General features: G+C 51.5%; 1 protein-coding gene across 1 annotated transcript in view; it reads left to right on the top strand.

The window, feature by feature from the left end:
* Positions 1–722: 722 nt before the first annotated feature.
* BCR (BCR activator of RhoGEF and GTPase) overlaps positions 723–17,896 on the top strand; it is a 105,413-nt gene continuing 88,239 nt past the window's right edge. The window contains exon 1 of the mRNA XM_087828459.1: positions 723–2,057. Within this exon, the coding sequence (XP_087684585.1) occupies positions 749–2,057 (1,309 nt within the window). The 5' untranslated portion in view covers positions 723–748. The remainder of the gene's footprint in view (positions 2,058–17,896) is intronic.

Raw genomic sequence — 17,896 nt, 5'->3', positions numbered from 1 at the left:
CGTGATGAGTGGCCCAGGGCGTGGGGAAATGAGGATCCAGGTGTTCCTGTCCCAGGAGCGCAGAAGAGCCTCTGGGCTGGACGCAGGGTTCGCCGCCGGGGCCTCAGTTTCCAACCAAGCGCGAGGTCGAGGGAGGGCAGTGGCCGGGTATGGGAGAGGCCTCCTGGCGGCCCCAACCCCCTCTCCCCACCCCTCCCGGCCCCTCAGCGCGGCCCCTTTAAGAGGCCCGCCTGGCTCCGTCAGCCGCCGCTGCCACCGCCCCCCGGCCCTCCCCTTCCTGCGGCGCGGAGTGCGGGCCGGGCGGGAGTGCGGCCAGCGCGGCGGGCCGAGCGCAGCGCCCGGGGAGACGGTGGCAGCCCGGCCGTGAGCGGCGCGGCAGCGAGAGGAGAGGAGCGCGCAGGAGGCAGCCACGGACTAGCGGCGCCCGGCCGAGCGGGGGGCAGCTCCGGTCCCGCCCCGCGGGGAGCAGCCCCGCACACAATAGCGAAGCGCGCAGCCCGCACCCCCACCCCGCCGTCGCGCGTGCCCGCCCCCCAGGAGCGCCCCGCCCCGCGCCCGCGCCTCCCGGGGAGTTGAGCGGCCGCCTCACCTGCCGCCCGGGAGGGGGCGGGCATTGTTCGCCCACCGCGGCTGCGGCGCGGGGCCATGGGGGCCGCCGGGCGCCCCGGGCCGGGCCTGGCGAGACCGCCGCGCCGCCACTGAGGCGGGCTCCGCGCAGCCGGGCGGCGCAGGTGAGACCGGCCGCGCCATGGTGGACCCGGTGGGCTTTGCCGAGGCGTGGAAGGCGCAGTTCCCGGACTCGGAGCCGCCGCGCATGGAGCTGCGCTCGGTGGGCGACATCGAGCAGGAGCTGGAGCGCTGCAAGGCCTCCATCCGGCGCCTGGAGCAGGAGGTGAACCAGGAGCGCTTCCGCATGATCTACCTGCAGACGCTGCTGGCCAAGGAGAAGAAAAGCTACGACCGGCAGCGCTGGGGCTTCCGGCGCGCCGCGCAGCCCCCCGACGGCGCCGCTGAGCCCCGAGCGCCTGCACCGCGCCCGCCGCCCGCGCCCGCCGACGGCGCCGACCCTCAACCCGCCGAGGAATCCGAGGCCCGGCCCGACGGAGAGGGGTCCCCGAGCAAGGCCAGGCCCGCGGTTGCCCGCCGGCCTGGGGCCGCCGTCGCCGACCGGGATGACCGGGGACCCCCCACCAGCGTGGCGGCGCTTAGATCCAACTTCGAGAGGATCCGCAAGGGCCAAGGCCAGCCCGGGACGGCCGATGGCGAGAAGCCCTTCTACGTGAACGTCGAGTTTCACCACGAGCGCGGCCTGGTGAAGGTCAACGACAAAGAGGTGTCAGACCGGATCAGCTCCCTGGGCAGCCAGGCCATGCAGATGGAGCGCAAGAAGTCCCAGCAGGGCGCGGGCCCCAGCCTGGGAGATGCGCCCAGGCCCTCTTACCGGGGGCGCTCCTCGGAGAGCAGTTGCGGCCTCGACGGCGACTACGAGGACGCCGAGTTGAACCCCCGCTTCTTGAAGGACAACCTGATCAACACCAATGGCGGCAGCAGGCCCCCTTGGCCTCCCCTGGAGTATCAGCCCTACCAGAGCATCTACGTGGGGGGCATGATGGTGGAAGGAGAGGGCAAGGGCCCGCTCCTGCGCAGCCAGAGCACCTCGGAGCAGGAGAAGCGCCTTACCTGGCCCCGCCGGTCCTACTCCCCTCGGAACTTTGAGGACAGCGGAGGCGGCTACACCCCGGACTGCAGTTCCAACGAGAACCTCACCTCCAGCGAGGAGGACTTCTCCTCGGGCCAGTCCAGCCGCGTGTCCCCGAGCCCCACCACCTACCGCATGTTCCGGGACAAGAGCCGCTCCCCCTCACAGAACTCGCAGCAGTCCTTCGACAGCAGCAGCCCTCCAACGCCGCAGTGCCAGAAGCGGCACCGGCAGTGCCAGGTCGTGGTGTCAGAGGCCACCATCGTGGGAGTCCGCAAGACAGGGCAGATCTGGCCCAATGATGGGGACAGCTTGTCGAGCAGGCTGCCTCAGGAGGGCACCTTCCATGGAGACACAGGTGGGTACCTCCACCAGCTTAGGTGGGCATGCGTACACCCTGATTAGAAATTATTGAGCCTGCTGGAGGAAGTAGAAAAGGGGGCTTCAGAGGGGGAGGAATAGAGAGATACTTTTTGGAGTGAATTTCCGATACTGTTATGGACAGGAAGGATTCATGCTGATCCTGCACCTGGACAAACTCCATCCCTGCCTTCCTCCTGTATGCAGGTTCCCAGTGTTTGGAATGGGATTGGGTTGGGAGGGGTGATGTGTGGGATGGTAGGTGGCTTGTTCCTTTGGTTCTAGGGCCTGTGCTGTTTGCAGATTGGTACCAAGATGCTCTGGAGAGTCATCTCCTTATTCTCTGATCCCTCCACGCTAGGTGGTGGGGATAGTATAAAGAGGGATTATCTCTGCTGTCTAGATCAGATGCTTTTATTGGGGATTGATCTGTGTCTTGGGCATTCCCTGCCGTTCCTGTCCTGGAAGAGTTATATGACACATTTGGGGAACTCAAGATGTGCTAGCTGCTCCCAGGCCATAGAAGTGTCAGGTTCACTTGCTAACGAGCAGCCCAAACACAAGTCACAGCAGGTGAAAATACAAATTAGAAGGAAGTAAGGTGACAGGTAGTTCTGACTCAGTAGGCCACTGAAAATCAAGGGAGTGGGGGTGTAGATTTTATCAGGGCTGAAGCAGAGCCACGCCTGTTCTGATCTGCCTGGTTTGGTGGGAGACTTCACCCATCATTACTCACCCACAGGCTCCTCTCTGCATCTCACCTCAGCTCCATTTCTGATCCTTCATTGGGCCTCTGCCTCCTCATTGTCCCAAGGATGAGTGCTTTACTGGTGCTTATTTAAGGTTCCCAATCCACAGTCTGGCCCTCACCCTAAAATTAAACCTATGGGATTGTGTATATAACTTCTGGACTGTACGAATTCCACTGGCGTTGGGCCGATGGGATTAGGTTTTGAGGTCCAGGGGTAAGGAGAGGGTGGGTTGGTGGGGGTGGGATTTGGGTGGGATAGGGTGAGGGGTGGGACTGTTAGGAATCTCCTGGAGTTCTGGTCCCTGTTGGGCTGATCCATTTTTCCACTTCATTGATTTTCCTTTTTCTGCTGATGGAGTTGTATGTGCTTCATTTGTCAGAATCCTCTTGAAACAAGTGAGGCTATTTTTGGCTCTGTGAGTGGCCCTTTTGTGATCAGCACTCTGCTCGGTTTGTTTTAGGTACATCTAGTTGATGGTTTTCCATTTGCAGCTGGGTGTAGCTGCAGCATGCTGCTCCAACCTGCGCCTAGCTGCATCCCCTAAGTCCTCGATGGGGGGTGAAAGGTTGTATTTAGAAACCTGTTTTGTAGGCATATCAGCTTGTCTGGGGTCTGGAGGATTGCCCTGTGGTCACTGGGCACCAGCCTTGTCTGGCCAGCTGTCAGCCGAGCGAGCCAGCTTGAACTGGCCCTGAGTGCCGGGTGCAGGAGAACATTATTAACAAAGAAGAAAATTTCAGACCTGCAATCTGAAGGATGTTCCCTTGCTGGTGGGGAATTCTGAGTTTCCAGAAAGTGGTGTCCACTTGGATGGAATGTGGTTCAGTGGGCCTCCTATGAGCCTTCTCCCCACTCTCATCAGCTCCTCCCACCTGCCCCTGAGACCCTGGCTCCTAGTGTTACGCAGGGTAGATTCTCAGTAAATGGCTGAGGAGTTAATTTTACAACTTGGACTTCACTTTTAGGACTTTCTTGATCCTTCTCCAAATGTCCTCAAGGTCCCACATTCTCTCTCCTGTTAGGTTTTCAAACTACTGGTTGATTTAGCTCTGGGAGCCTTTAAACTCTGTACCCAGCACTCTCCTCTAAGGGCTGTGGCTGGCGGACAAGGAGGGATCCCTTGCTGGCTAAGCCATCTGTCTCTGTCCCAATTGTTTACTGATGTTCTTTAGATGGCCGTGGAGCTTGCTGGCCAGGACTGCACCTCTGAAAAGGGACAGTGAGGAAAATGACAGTGAGGTGGGAGTGGAAGTTACCCTACATTCTTTGCAGCAGCAGATATGGGGGCCCGGATCCAGTAGTTTCAGAATCCCTTTGGATGAGTGGGTCCTCGTATTTCTGAGCTGAGGGCCCCCCAGTGTTTGAGAGGAGGAGCCAAAATGACCACAAGCCACTATGTGCCAGGCATGGTGACAGCGTGCTCCATGCAGGGTCCTTCTGGGCTCTTATATCACCCCATGCTGGGGCTGCCCCTCTGCAGGTAAGGATGCAGCCAGGGAATGGCAGAGCTGGGATTTTGGGCTCCTGTGGGAATGCAGAGCTGTTCCTTCTAGAATGTAGTGGCCTTAGGGTGTTCTTCCCACCGCCCTATCCTGAGCCTGAAAAGCATGACCGGGTTGGTCTAGTGGGTGGGTCAGCAACAGCTGTGAGCCCTGCTGTGTGCAAGCCCCTCCGTTTGTACTGTGTGGTCTACATAGAAGGAGAGAGTGTGGTCCTGGCCATCTGGGAGCTTACAAGTTAAAGGGAGAGAGGAACACACACACCATTTATGTGTTCAGAGTGATGAGATCAGGGAAGCTTCGGCCAGCCGCAGCACTGGAGAGAGGGGCCTTGCCCATCAGTACGAGTCTGGCAGCAGAAGGTGAGGGAGCTGTCTGCCCTGAGGAGCAGCGGGAGCAACGGCTCGGGGGCACCCATTTCTGCCCTCTGTGACTCTAGACTGTGCTTTTTTGTGGTAAAACAGTCATAATATTTATCATCCGAACACATTTTAGCCATTTTTACTTACACAGTTCAGTGGAATTAAGTACATTCATATTGTTGTGCTACTATTACCACTGCCCATCTTTAGAACTCTCTTCATCTTGCAAAACTGAGGTTCTCTACCCATTGAACAACAGCTCCCCGTTTCCCCACACTCAGCCCCTGGCAACACCCGCTCTACTTTCTGTTTCTGTGATTTCACTATTCTTGGTGCCTCATATAAGTTGAATCCCACAGTATTTGTGCTTCTCTGTCTGGTGTAATGTCCCCAAGTTTTATCCATGTGGTAGCACAGACTGTGCATTTTGAAGGCAGGGATCCCTGCCTTCTGGTCTCCTGTGAAGCCCTAGTCAGAGCCTGGCAGCAGAAGGTGAGGGAGCTGTCTGCCCTGAGGAGCAGCGGGAGCAACGGCTCGGGGGCACCCATTTCTGCCCTCTGTGACTCTAGACTGTGCCTTTTTGTGGTAAAACAGTCATAATATTTACCATCCGAACACATTTTAGCCATTTTAGCCAGACATACAGCACATACTGGATGGTTCCTTCCTCCTTTTCACAGCTTTGAGGTCGGCCTGGGAAGTAGGGAAGGTGAGCTCGTCTTTGGGAAGCATCTTATCAGCTGTGCCTGTCTCTTCCTAACTCTATCCCTGTCCTTTATCTTGCCCTCTGGAGGAATTGGCAAGCCCTGCCATGAGAGAGAAGGCCAGTGGACCCAAGGACCTCTCTGTTTTTTAGTTCTTTTATAGTCTGAGGAATTCTTTTATTTATTAATTTTTTTAATGTATTGATTTAAGAGAGAGAGAAACATGGATTTGCTGTTCCACTTATTTATGTATCCATTGGTTGATTCTTATATGTGCCCTGACTGAGGATCAAACCGGAAACCTTGGCATATGGGGTCAACACCCTAACCAACTGAGCTACCCGGCAGTCTGAGGATTCTTAATCTGAACACCCAGCCCTGTGTGCCCCTCAGCCCTTTTCCAGGTGTCAGTTGTGAGATGTGACCCCTAGAGCTCATGTTTCTTCCTGGGCTCTCATGCAAGTTGCTGCCCTGTGTTTTCACATTTATTAAGCAGCTTAATTTGCCCTTTGGGTTCTGGGGATGTGTTGTCACCAGAATGATGCTGCCTTGTTTTTCTCTTGGATGATTGAATGGACCAGTGACCAGTTAGAGTGAGTAACTGTGGAGCAGTGAAAGGTCACCCAGGCCTCATGCCAGTTGCATCATCTCTGTAGACCAGAGCCTGTGATCACCTCTAAATTCAGTACAGACTCCTCCACTCCTTGAACAGAGGCAGAGTGGACAGAACTGGTCTGAGTCTTGAGAGCACTAAAGTCATCAGCAGAGTGGAAAGGAAATCTAGATCAAACTTTACAAGCGTGTCCTGGCTTGGGAAGGATGGCTTTCGTGTTTTGGGAGAAGAATGAAGCATTCCAGAACCTCTCACTAAAGGAGCTGGGAGTGCTGTTGACATGTGTGGGTGCAGGGGAACTTGCCTTTCCCATTTCTCCCTTTTGCCTCGTTTGTTGCTCAGTAGCCACCCCCACCCCTGGCTGGGAGTCCCGTGGCCCAGAGGACCCATGTATGGCAAAGACTTCAGGTGAGCCACAGGCTGGGGCCCACCGGGGAGAGGACACAGCAATGCCTGAGGCTGGCTGCAGCTTGCCTCTGTGGGCCGAGAGGGCTCCACGTTCACAGTGTTCACAGCCCATGGATGGGCAATTCAAGTGTTCTCAAGTTGCAAAACAATAGGCCTGAGTTTTGACTGAAGCTACAAGGCTGGGGTGGGGGGCAGCGAGTGTGGATTAAATTAACTAGGAACCTCATAGGAGTCTTTGACCCCGACTGGAGTATAATTCCTGTGGCTCATGTAGGGTTTTTTTCCTTTAAAGAAAAATGTAGTAATTTTAATTAAACTATGTTATTTATGAAACATGTGATGGGTTTTGTTTTTTTTTAAAGTATGATTTTATTGATTTTTTAGAGAGAGGAAGGAAGAGGGGGAGAGAGAAATATATCGATTGGTTGCCTCCCGCGTGTTACCCCAACTGGGGATTGAACCCGAAACCTGGGCATGTGCCCTGACCGGGAATCGAACCGGCAGCCTTTCGGTGCATGGGATGATGCTCAGCCAACAGAGCCACACCAGCCAGGCTGTGATGGGTTTTTTTATTGTGGTAAAATATATATCATAAAATGTACCATTTTAAGCTTTTGTAGAAATTGATTTTAGATAGAGAAAGAGAGAGAGAGAGAGAAAGAAAGAGAATCATCGATTTGTTGTTCCACCTAATTATGCATTCATTGGTTGATTCTTGTATGTGCCCTGTCCAGGGATTGAACCCGCAACCTTGGCACATCAGAACAGTGCTCTAACCAACTGAGCTACCTAGCCAGGGCCCATTTTTAATGCCAGTTCAGTGGCATTAAGCACATTCACATTGTTGTGCAACTATCACCACCATCCATCTCCAGAACTTTCCATCACTCAACCAGAAACTCTGTCCCCATTAAGTAATAACTCACCTTTCTTCCCATCCCGGCCCTTGGCAACCACCACTCTACTTTCTGTCTTCATGAACTTGCTTTTCCTAGATACTTCATAAAAGGGGGATCCTATATTTCTCCTTCTGTGGCTGGTTTATTTCACTCAAGCAGGGTTTTTGAAGTTGAGAGCAGCATTCTCGCCCTTAACTACCCATGTCTGGTCCTTAATAGGTATGTTCCCTTTAGGAAAACACCTGTTAGTAACAGCAGTATTGTCTTGGCTTTCACACCCATGTTTTTGAAGTGGCCCAGTGTATTAGTTTGCTAAGACTACCATCACAAAATATCACAGACTGGGTGGCTTAAACAGCAGAAGTGAAATGTATTTTCTCACAGTTCTGGAGGCTGGGAGTCCAAGATCAAAGTGCTATCTTCTTGCTATGTCTTCACATGGTTGTCCCTCTGTGCACGCGCCCCCCTGATGTCTCTCACTAGACAGATGGAAGTAGGGCTCACTCTAACAATCCCAGTTGAACTTGCTCACCTCCGTAAAGACCCGATCTCCAAATACAGTCGCACTCTGAGATATTGGGGCTAGGACTTCAACACGTGAATTTGGGGGGAACACAATTCAGCCTACAGCACTCTGAGTGCCTTATTGGGCATCAAGGGAAAGCGCTGCCAAGACAGAGAGAGATGGTGCTTGCACGGGCCTCATCAGCTGTGTTTTAGAAGAATTTGAGCATAGTGTTGTGTGGTGGGGCCTAGACCATACTGCAGGGCATGAGAACTGTCCTAATGCCTCATCACTCGCCTCATCGGAAAAGTTAGAGATTGGACCCCGTCATTGTTAAGCTCCTTTCTTTCAGTTCTTTAATTCTTTCCTTTAAATTTTAAAATGATTATTATTAAGGCTTTTTCCATATTTTTAAATCCTGGTTTATACCTACCTTTCTTTTACCTCCTCTCCCCCATTCAATCAATCAAAGGTATTTATTGAGCATCAACTCTGTGATAAGCACTGTCTTCGTGGAAATTCTCTCTTGCCTTTGGCTTTAGTCATGGATTTGTAAAAAGGCTCATCTCCAAGGGCTTTATCCTTTAAAAACCAAAACAAAACAAAACCTTTGTCATGTTTTAGCATCTTCCCTGACTGTGTCTCTAACTATATATATCAGCGTGTTTGACTTCCTTCAGGGCAATGAGATCCTGATGAGGACAGAGTCTGTCCTGCCTCAGTGTCCCACAGGACATGCCTCACTTTAGGCCCATAACAGTGTTTAATGTGATGGTGGTGACAGCACATGTGGGTCTGTCTGTGTCTGCGGTGCTGTGTTTGTGAGTCAAAGATGGAATGACACCCCATCTCCAAGGCTTCTGTTTACTCAGCCCCTTCCCTGTTCTGGCCTAACACCTCCTAACCCCATCTAATAAGTGGCAGTGGACTTTTGGGGCCTAATGACACAGGTGCTCTGGCAAGGAAACTTGTTGGCTTCGGAGACTATCTGGAGATTATTTTTCCTTCTTTGCTGAGGCTTGGGCTTCCCTGCTAAGCCTGAGAGAGTGTCTCGAATGCTCAGACTGGGGCCTGCTAATTAGTGTCTTGGATTCGAGTACTCACCTCTGTGACCTTGCAAAATGACTGGACAGGGGTGGTAGCTGGGGCCCAAGGAGACGCGACTAGCAGGTTCATAGACGCACCTGCCGAGGTCTGAGGCCGGGAGTCTGCGACGCCCCACCTGTGTAGTGGGGACGCCGTTTCATGTGCCCTCGAAACATTCTTGTGAAGTGGCTGGAGCAAGATTATTATCATAATTATATGCCATCGGCTGGTTGGGTCCCAGGGGTGTGAGACAAACACACAAGCCTGAAATAACCCGCCCCAGGTCAGGTGGCCAGCAGGGGGGCTGGGGCTGGCCTCTCTCCGCAGACTGCAAGGTGAGGCCAATCTCCTGAGCGTGGGCACAGGGCGACTCCCCCAGAAGTGGAGGGGACCTCGACCAGTTGTTTTGCTAACATGTCTGGGGACTTGCTGTGTCAGATAGGAATGGTGCTGGGTATCATGAGACAGGCCTCCTAGCAGGTTATTTTCAGTCTGGTAGGGAGACAGCCACATAAACCTAAGTCCTATGATAGGAATCTCCTGGTCCTGGCCTTTGGGCAGGTCCCTGAAGGTATCAGCCATCCAGAAGTGTTGTCTCTTATTTTGCAAATCTGCCAGAGAAAGGGATTTTCTAACTTTCCACATGTCCTCTTAGAGCACTTTGCTAAGACTCCTGCAGCAAGTTACGTGGTGAGGAGCCCAAGAGGACGGGTATATTGGAAGGACACCACCCTCCATCCGCCTTTTCTATCTGACAGTCTAGGGTTAGGGACCTGAGTTGGTGCATCTGTGAGCAGGTTCTGGGAGATGCTGAGGGACAGTGCCTGGCTGGGAAGGTGTGACACAGGTGCCTGGCCTCTTATTCAGAGTGTCAGGCTCATGGCTCAGGGAGCAAGGTTGGTGACCAGAGAGTGCTAGAAAGGGGCCATCTCCAGCTGGCCAAGAGACAGCCAAGGGACACTGGGAAATGAGGGACGGACAGCATGGGGAGATCCTCGACTCAAGTGCCTCTCTGTTGGCTTAAGAAGAGCTTTCGAAGATTTACTTCACTTTAATGCCTGACTGCTCCCTTTAAGTAAATGCTGCTAGGATCAGCTGGTAAGCCAGTTAGAACAGGAAGAGATTTTCTGCATATAACATATATGCATGTAACAAGGTGAGCATTCTAGAAGCCACCTCCTAGAAGCAACATATATCTGCCTGGTCCGGGAGAAGACTTCGAAGGTAAAAGATCTGGACTTGCTCAGGAGCCAGTATGTGGCCTTGTGCAGGGATCGAATTCTGTCAGCTGCAGGGGACACCCCTGCCTTGGGAGGCCTTGTGGGAGTGTGAGTACACAGAGCGGGTGTCTGGGAGTGTATGGTCTCTTAGAGTAGCCCCCTTGGGCATCTAACATCACTTGATTGAACACCACTTAGCAAGGCATTTTAAAGAATAAATGCATAATTTAGTAGATTCACCCACTTGTCTCACCGAGAGTGTCCCGTATGAGCTCCAGTGGGGAGGAGTCTTCTGTAGCCTTCATATCCCTCTGTTCCTCTCATAGTGTCCTCCTGGGCTGAGTGGAATTCTTGAATCTTAAAGGTATGGTATGTATGCTTCTGCATTGTGTGAAGCTCCGTCAGCCACGTGTATCCGGGGCCACACACTGTGCTTGGGCCACCCCAACCCCCTGTGGGGTAGCATGGGGCCCTCTTACAATATTCCTGGACTGCTTGGCCTGGTGGCTTCTGGGGGCCTTGGAAGCTAGGAGCTGGAGGGAGATAGAGATCTCTTGGTTTTTCTCATAGAGCCACTCCCAGCCCCAGGTTTGTAGAGGGAAGGCTTAGGACCACTTTGTTCTCATTTTTAGTGATTGTGAGGCCTTAAGAGAGGAGGTAAAAACCACAGACTCTCTTATTTTAATAGGAAACAAAGGAGGAAGACAGGAAGCTCTGAAAATTACTAATGCTTAGGCATATCCAGGTTGCATCTGCAGATTTCCAAGGACTTTGCAGACCAGAGGGTGTTGCCCTGTATACAGTTTTGGGAGGCCACTGGAGAGGTGGACTTGGCCCTCGTGGTGTGTTCCTGAAGTGCTGCAAGGAGTATGCCAGGGTGGGTGAGGAGCCAGCCCCCTCTGTGAGGTATAGAGTGTGAAGAAGCTGTGCAGTGTTTCCCAGGGAGCCTCAGGGGTACTTGGGGTGACACGCTGTCCCCTAGCCATGCCCAACCGCCACTGCCTGAAGGGCTGGGTTACCTGAACCTGTAGCAATCTTTGGGCCTTGTGACCAGGCCGTGTGTGTAGGGACTGATGGAGCCAGACCCTGGGGCAATGGGATGCTGGGTGGCAAATGGCAACTGAGAGTTCAGGAGCTCACCAGGGAAGGGGGCTGGGTGATTGAGCTTATTTCAGCCTCCAACCTGGTGGCTTTGCCTCTCAGGCCCATGTATTGGAACCCACTTGTTCAGATGGGTCTTTCCATCCAGAGACCTTTTGGGCTGTGGTCTTCCCCTAGCCGTCTCCCCTTTCATTGTGGTGAAATACACGTAACATAAAATGTACCATTTTAAACATTTTTTAAATGTACAGTTCAGTGGCATTAAGCACATTCACAGCCACCACCCATTTCCAGAGCTTTTCCGTCTTCCCAAACTGGAACTCTGCCCCCATTAAGCAATAATTCCTCACTCGCCACTCCCCCAGCCCTGGTACCCACCATTCTCCTTTCTCTCTGTGAATTTGACTGCTCATAGGTGCCCTATATACACGGACTTCCATGGTACTTGCCTTTTTGTGTCTGGCTTGTTTCACTTAGCGGGATGTCTTCAAGGTTTCTTTCTCAGACGTTTTATTGCTGGGCCTGGGTGGCAGCTGGACTGCAAGCCATGAAGAGACTGAGCTGAGTGAGGCCTCTGTCCAGGGACAAGGACAGATGGCACTCTGGGTAGTATTCCACATTTTACAGAGTGCCTTCCCTCCGTGGGATCCCTGTGGAGGAGCAGCGGGATCCCCCAGAGCTGAGTTGTCCGAGGTGAGGGCCTCAAGGCCACCCATAGGGCTTGTTTGTACTTCTTCCTAGTTTAGTAGATAGGGTGATCTTGTCCTGTGGCTGTCCCTGATGTCATGGAGTGACTGTGACATGAGCTGGAGGATGCACAGGCTGGGCCAGTGATGTCCACCTCGTCCATCCTCTTGGGGCACTGGGGTCGCTGTGTGGGCTCAGAGCCGTTGTCCTGTTGGCTGGATATCTTGGTGAACTGACTCTTGAGTGCTCTTAGGTGGATGCTCAGCATGGCATGTTCACTCGGGTGCGTGCAAAAGCAGTGTTCGTCTTTGCCCACCTCTGAAACCTTCTACCAGAAAATGTAACTCATTTAGGATTGTTGACTTCTGCAAGCGTTCCACCCTCTCTGTCAGGAACGTGGGCGAGTGTGTCTGCCTCTGTGTTTGTCGGCATGATATTGTTACCTGACACGTACTTTACAGGTGCTTTTTTCATTAAAAAAGTTGCCATTTTCAAATTTTCATGAATGTGCAAAGACAAGGACAGTGAGCACCCTGCTCACAGCCACTTTGAGCAGCACCAGGATCTGGCTGAGTCCGCCTCCCTCCTTTATTTTCAGTGTTTGTTTTTCATTGTGGAAAAAATTGCATGTAACCTAGAATTGACCATGTTAACCATTTTTAAGTGTGCATTTCAGTCGTGTTAACTATTCAGTGTTTCTTAAGAGGCAGAGTTGATGGGAAAACACGGATCTGTTCTTTAAGACTGGTTGCCTTTCCTGATGACCTAGAAAATAGATGGTTCAGACTCAGCCCTTAACTGGGGTGGAGGAACCTGCAGACCAGGGTGGGAGCAGAGACAAGAAGGCACCTAAAATTCCCTAACATGGGGCAGATCTCAAGGCTCCACAGAGCCATGGAGTTGCAGGAAGGGAAGCCTCACATCTATCCTGTGGCTGAGGGGAAGGGGGAAGAAGATGTTCCTGGCATAGTCTGGAGTGGGCAAGAGCTCAGAGGCTGGAAAGTTTCAGCATGCTCAAGAGAGAGCAGTTGGTTGGAGAATTGGTATAAAATGTGTGCAGTCGGGAGGTGAAGGTGCGTGGATAGGAGGGTTGGGATCATACTGTGTAGGACCCAGAAGCCAGGCTGAGAAAGAGTGGTGTTTTCTTGGACAGTGATAGGGAGCCACTAAAGATTGTTGAGCAGGGGAGAGGACGACGGATGCTGTATGAGATGACCCGATGGGAGTCGGGGCCCCCTGGAGTTGTCCTGCATAAGGTGGAAATGGGAGGGTGGAGGGGACACTAGTGGGCTGACTGGTAGGGGGTGACTGAAGAGAAAGGAGGCAAGCCTGGGGGTAGTGAGGGCTGTGCCGGTGGGCCTCCAGGTGTGCAGCAGGATGTGGCCTTTGGGAGAAGGCTCAGGCTGGAGGGAAAAGGAGCACAGGAGCAGGGGAGGGGATGTGTGGAGAGAGGAGGCGTCTGAGCTGCGTGTGGACCACTGTGCCCAGAATTCTGGCGGTGGGGAGGTGAGAGGACATTTGTGTGGTCAGGGGTTTAGGATTGGGGGTCTGAGTGCTCCCTAAGTGTCCACCTGTGGGACTGCTCAGTTCCCAGAGCAGGGCCATGTCCCCATCTGCTGGAGAAGCAACCTGGACAGTGAGTGTTGAGGAGGTGACCAATGGAACAGGGTCCCTGTTGGGGGGAATGGTCCAAGTGGGACTCCGTGGAGGTGATTCAGGTGTATATGGGTCTTGGGGAGAGGTTGGCAGCCTCACCAGAGGAGTGGCCAGGTTACTACTGAATAGTAACCAGGGGTGACGTGGATTTGCAGGAGTCTGGTCACAAGGGCCTGTGGGCACGTGGCTATGTTTCAAGGGCATTGACATGGCTCACTCTGGGACCTAGGGACTAGAGAGGCAAGTGAGTGGGGAGACAATTAGGAGGAGAGAGACAAAGATGGAAGTTAGGCCAGAAAGCAGGTTCAGGAGGCCTGGGGTGGGGGTCCCGGAGAAGGTCTGAGAGGAGCCAGGGAGGTCTGCCATGTGGCTAACACAGAGGGAGATGGTGGGCAAGGGGATTGAAGGGGTGGCTGCGGCAGTGGAGTTCCCGCAGCTGGAGACGGGGGAGGTGGAGGGGAACACAGTGATGAGCCCTCTGCTGATGGGGTGTCAGGTGCGAAGCCTGGCTCTGGGGTCCTGTGGAGTTGGGGTAATGGTCTGAGATCTGAGACTACCATGCACTTGGGTAGGCTCACTGGTGCCAGGTAGGGAGGCCCTGTGACTAGCATCTTGTCATGGAGCAGTCAGATGGGCCCTGTTATCCCCTGAAGCAGCTGGTGAGCCACTATTAGAATTTAGCCCTAAAAAGTCAGGGTTGTGATTATTAACATAAGTCTGGTTTCCTCTCCTGTGGCGTTTCTTTAGCGGCCAGATGGTGTGAGTCCCTGCAGCAGACTCTTCGCTGTGGAAGAGCAGGCAAGGCCCCAGAAAGGGCTATCTGAGGCTCTAGAAAGAGGTGTGTGGGCTCCAGAAAGGAGTGTGTGAGGAAGTGTGGGAGACTTGGTCTCAGCATGACTTTGTCATCTCCTGGTTTCCCAGCCCTATGAGCCCTGTGCTTGCTTATTTATCCCTGCAAAGTCTGCCGTGTCAGGTTCCAGAAACACTGGCAAGGAAGTCCAGGAAGGTTAATGGGCTGAGACCCGGCCCACGGGCTGTCTGGGAGAAGCACTTTGTTCTAACTGCTCAGGAAGCACCAGGCTTTCTTATGGGAGTGTCCACTGTGTTGGGCTGGGCAGCCAGGTCCCCAGAAAGCCAACAAGGGACCTGTTCTGTAATTAGCAGGTACAAGCTGTCAGTAAGCTGTTAGGGTACAGTTGGCAGGGACATGGCTGCCAGAACCAGAGTGCCCTTTCTGGTCGCCCCTGTGAGTATAGGGGATAAGTTTAGGAGGAAGATGGAAAATGGGTGTTTGTTTTTCTCTTCTTTCTCCTTGGCCCTCAAAGCACTGAGCTCCCTCAAGTATGTGAATTAATCAGAGTCATTCCAAGGGGAGGAGGGTCACTTTATGTTTATGGAACTCTAAGATGGGACATGATGGGGCGTGCCTGTTAATAAGACCTTGGACATCAAAGGCCAAGGCAGGACTTTCTTGTGGGGACATTGTTGGACCTGCAGGAATCATGGTGTGAGCTCAGACACCCATGCCGCCCCGTGCTGAGCCTCTGGGGTGCACAGAGCAGCCAGGAGCAGTGGGTCAGGATCCATGGGCTGTCCTTGGCTGTTCCCTTTTAGAGCTATTTTGTTTTGAAGCTTTGAGGGGGCTTTTTAAATGCTGGTCTGGTCTGTGGTTCACTCTGGGGGTTTTCATCTGACTGGGGCTGCCTGTGTGTCAGCAGGACAGCATGTGACATTAGGAGCCCAAGTCTTGCCTGGTGTCCATGGGAGTGTCTAGGCTCTGGGACGCCATAGGTTTTCTCTGCTCAGTGCCTCTAAGCCCGAAGGTTATCAGCAAAATGGTTATGGGAAATGGGAGCGCTTGGCCTGGCAGAGATTGAAGGCAGTAAGTCTCCACCCTGGCTGCCCATGTAGTCTATAGCCTTTGCTGAAGTTAAAAAAAAAAAATCACACACACTTGGCTGGTCACTCCTGGGGAATCTTATCGGTAAGGCTTTTACTGTTTATGTTTTTTAATTTCCCAATTCTCATGGATTAGCAGCCCAGGCGTGGCACAGCTGGGTCCTCTGCTTGGGGTCTGTCAAGGCTACAATTGAAGCGTCAGCCAGGCCTGCATTCCTGTCAGAGCTCCATGTTGAGTTCTAAGCTCATTCAGGTTGTTTGCAGAATCTGGTTCCTGGTTGTTATAGAACTGAGGTCCCTGTTTTCTTCCTGCTCCCAACTCTGAGGCTGCCCCTTTTACTAGGTATTTCACATGTGACTGTTTGATTTTCTCCTCCGAGAGAGCCTAGGTTTTTGAAAAAACTCCTTGGGTGATTTCCTCTATAGCCAGGGTTGAGTCCCTTCACCTCTGGGAATCCATGTGCACTGGCTTAAGTTTTGAATGGTTGACACGTAGAAGAGGGAATGGATTTCTTTTGGGTCATATTTGGAAGGCTGGTCTATTATTAATGACTAGAAGCTTCAGGGAGACAGGTTTCTGCTCAGTGTTAAGGAAGATTTTCTTTTTTATCCTGATTTTATATAAAATCTTACCTATAGTTATTTTATGTAGCAGAGATCTTGCTGTTGTGGGAGCTAAAAAAAAAAAAAAAAAGACATTTCCTCTCATCTTCTAATTTGTTCTGGCTGGGCTAAAATCAAATTAACAGTGACGGATTAACAGGAGAAAGTCAAATTTTAATACATGTGCATAGGGAATTCACATAGGCATGAACATTCCAAAGATAGTAGGGCAACATTGGATATATAAGACATTTTGGACAAAGGAGTAAGGAGAGGGGATGGGCTGGTAGATTTCAGAAGCAATGGACAATTTTCAGGTAGTTGAGGAAGAGCAGAACATATATGGCAGGAAAATTCTTGCTAGGCAACTGAGAAATAGTGGGACACAGGATATCTAGCTAACAGGCTTAGAATCCTCTTGCTCAGGTAAAGATTGTTGTTGTTTTTTAATTCTCACCTGAAGATATGCTTTTATTGATATTTTTAAAGAGAGAGACAGAGACAAAGAGAGAGGAGGAAACACTGATCGGTAGCCTCCCATAAGTACCCTGACCTGGGATGGCACCTGCAACCTTTTTGTGTATAGGATGACGCTCCAACCAACTGAGCCACCGACCCAGGGCTGAAGATTCTCAAAGGATTAAGCCAAGGCTCCCTTCCCAAACCAGATTTCTCTGTTGAAACTCTTGGGCAGGCAAGGGGAAAGAGTCACAGATTCCTTCTAAGTCTTATTTCTTAATCAACAGCTTAAAGTCAGTTCAGTAGAGCAGCTTCAGGGTGGCAGAATTTTGGTTCCCTTCACTGTGTACTTGGGTGTCCTGCTTGTGTCAATTAACGGGAGCGTTTTCTTGTTTTACTAAATATTTTGTAAACCTTTTTAATGGCCACATTATTGCTTTGTAAAGAGTTATAGTTTAATTTTAATAATTTTGTTGGACATTTAAAGTGTTTACTGTGTGCAGCTGGGTTATTATTGTTTAAAAGCTTTATTAAGATATAATTCACATATCATACAGTTCATCCATTTAAAGTGTATACAAGTCAATAGTTTTTGATACATTGCATCATTAATTTTTAAAAGTTATGGTAAAATATATATAACATAAAAGTTATTTTACCCTTTTAACCATTTTTTCATTGTACAGTTCAGCGGTATCAAATATGCTCACATTGTTGTGCAATCATCACCACCATCCATCTCCAGAACGCTCTTCATCTTGCAGAACTGAAACTCTCATTAAGCGATAATTCTCCATCCCTTCCTCCCTCCCTCCAGCCCTTGGCAGTCACAATCCTACTTTCTGTCTCTATGAATTTGTCTATTCTAGGTACCTCATATATAAACAGAATCGTAAGCTATTACTGTCTTACTTCATTTAGCATTTGGTGTAGCATGTTTCAGAATTTCCTTCCTTTTTAAGACTGACTAATATTCCATTGTTTAAATTGCATTCAGGGGACATCTTTTTATATGGGTTTCTGCTTGCATTCCTGCCTCCTTCCACCAGGGTGGGCGTCTCCCAGTGGATTTACCCAAAGGTATGGATGGTTTTAAGACCCTTGATATCTACTGCCAGATGACCTTCCAGAAACACTGTTCTAGTTTACCCTTGGCTTCAGTTAATCTTCTGCTCTCCTTTGACTTCTCCCTTGCTGTTGTTCTTTTTGCAAGACTTTACCCAAGTGGTTCCATCAGGTGATGGAAAGGCTGAGCTGGGTGGGGCCTTGCCGCCCCCAAATCTAGATAAGCAGGAGCTGACGCTAAGATTTGCTTTAAGAGGCATCCGCCCTAAGTTGGGTCCCACCATAACTTTCAATTCCTTGATGCTCCCAGAAACTGGAG

This window comes from Miniopterus natalensis, chromosome 20 (assembly GCF_054644295.1).
Source record: "Miniopterus natalensis isolate mMinNat1 chromosome 20, mMinNat1.hap1, whole genome shotgun sequence".
Classification (NCBI taxonomy): domain Eukaryota; kingdom Metazoa; phylum Chordata; class Mammalia; order Chiroptera; family Miniopteridae; genus Miniopterus; species Miniopterus natalensis.
Note: the sequence above shows the minus strand (reverse complement) of the source record. Positions and strands in the feature narration are given on the sequence as shown.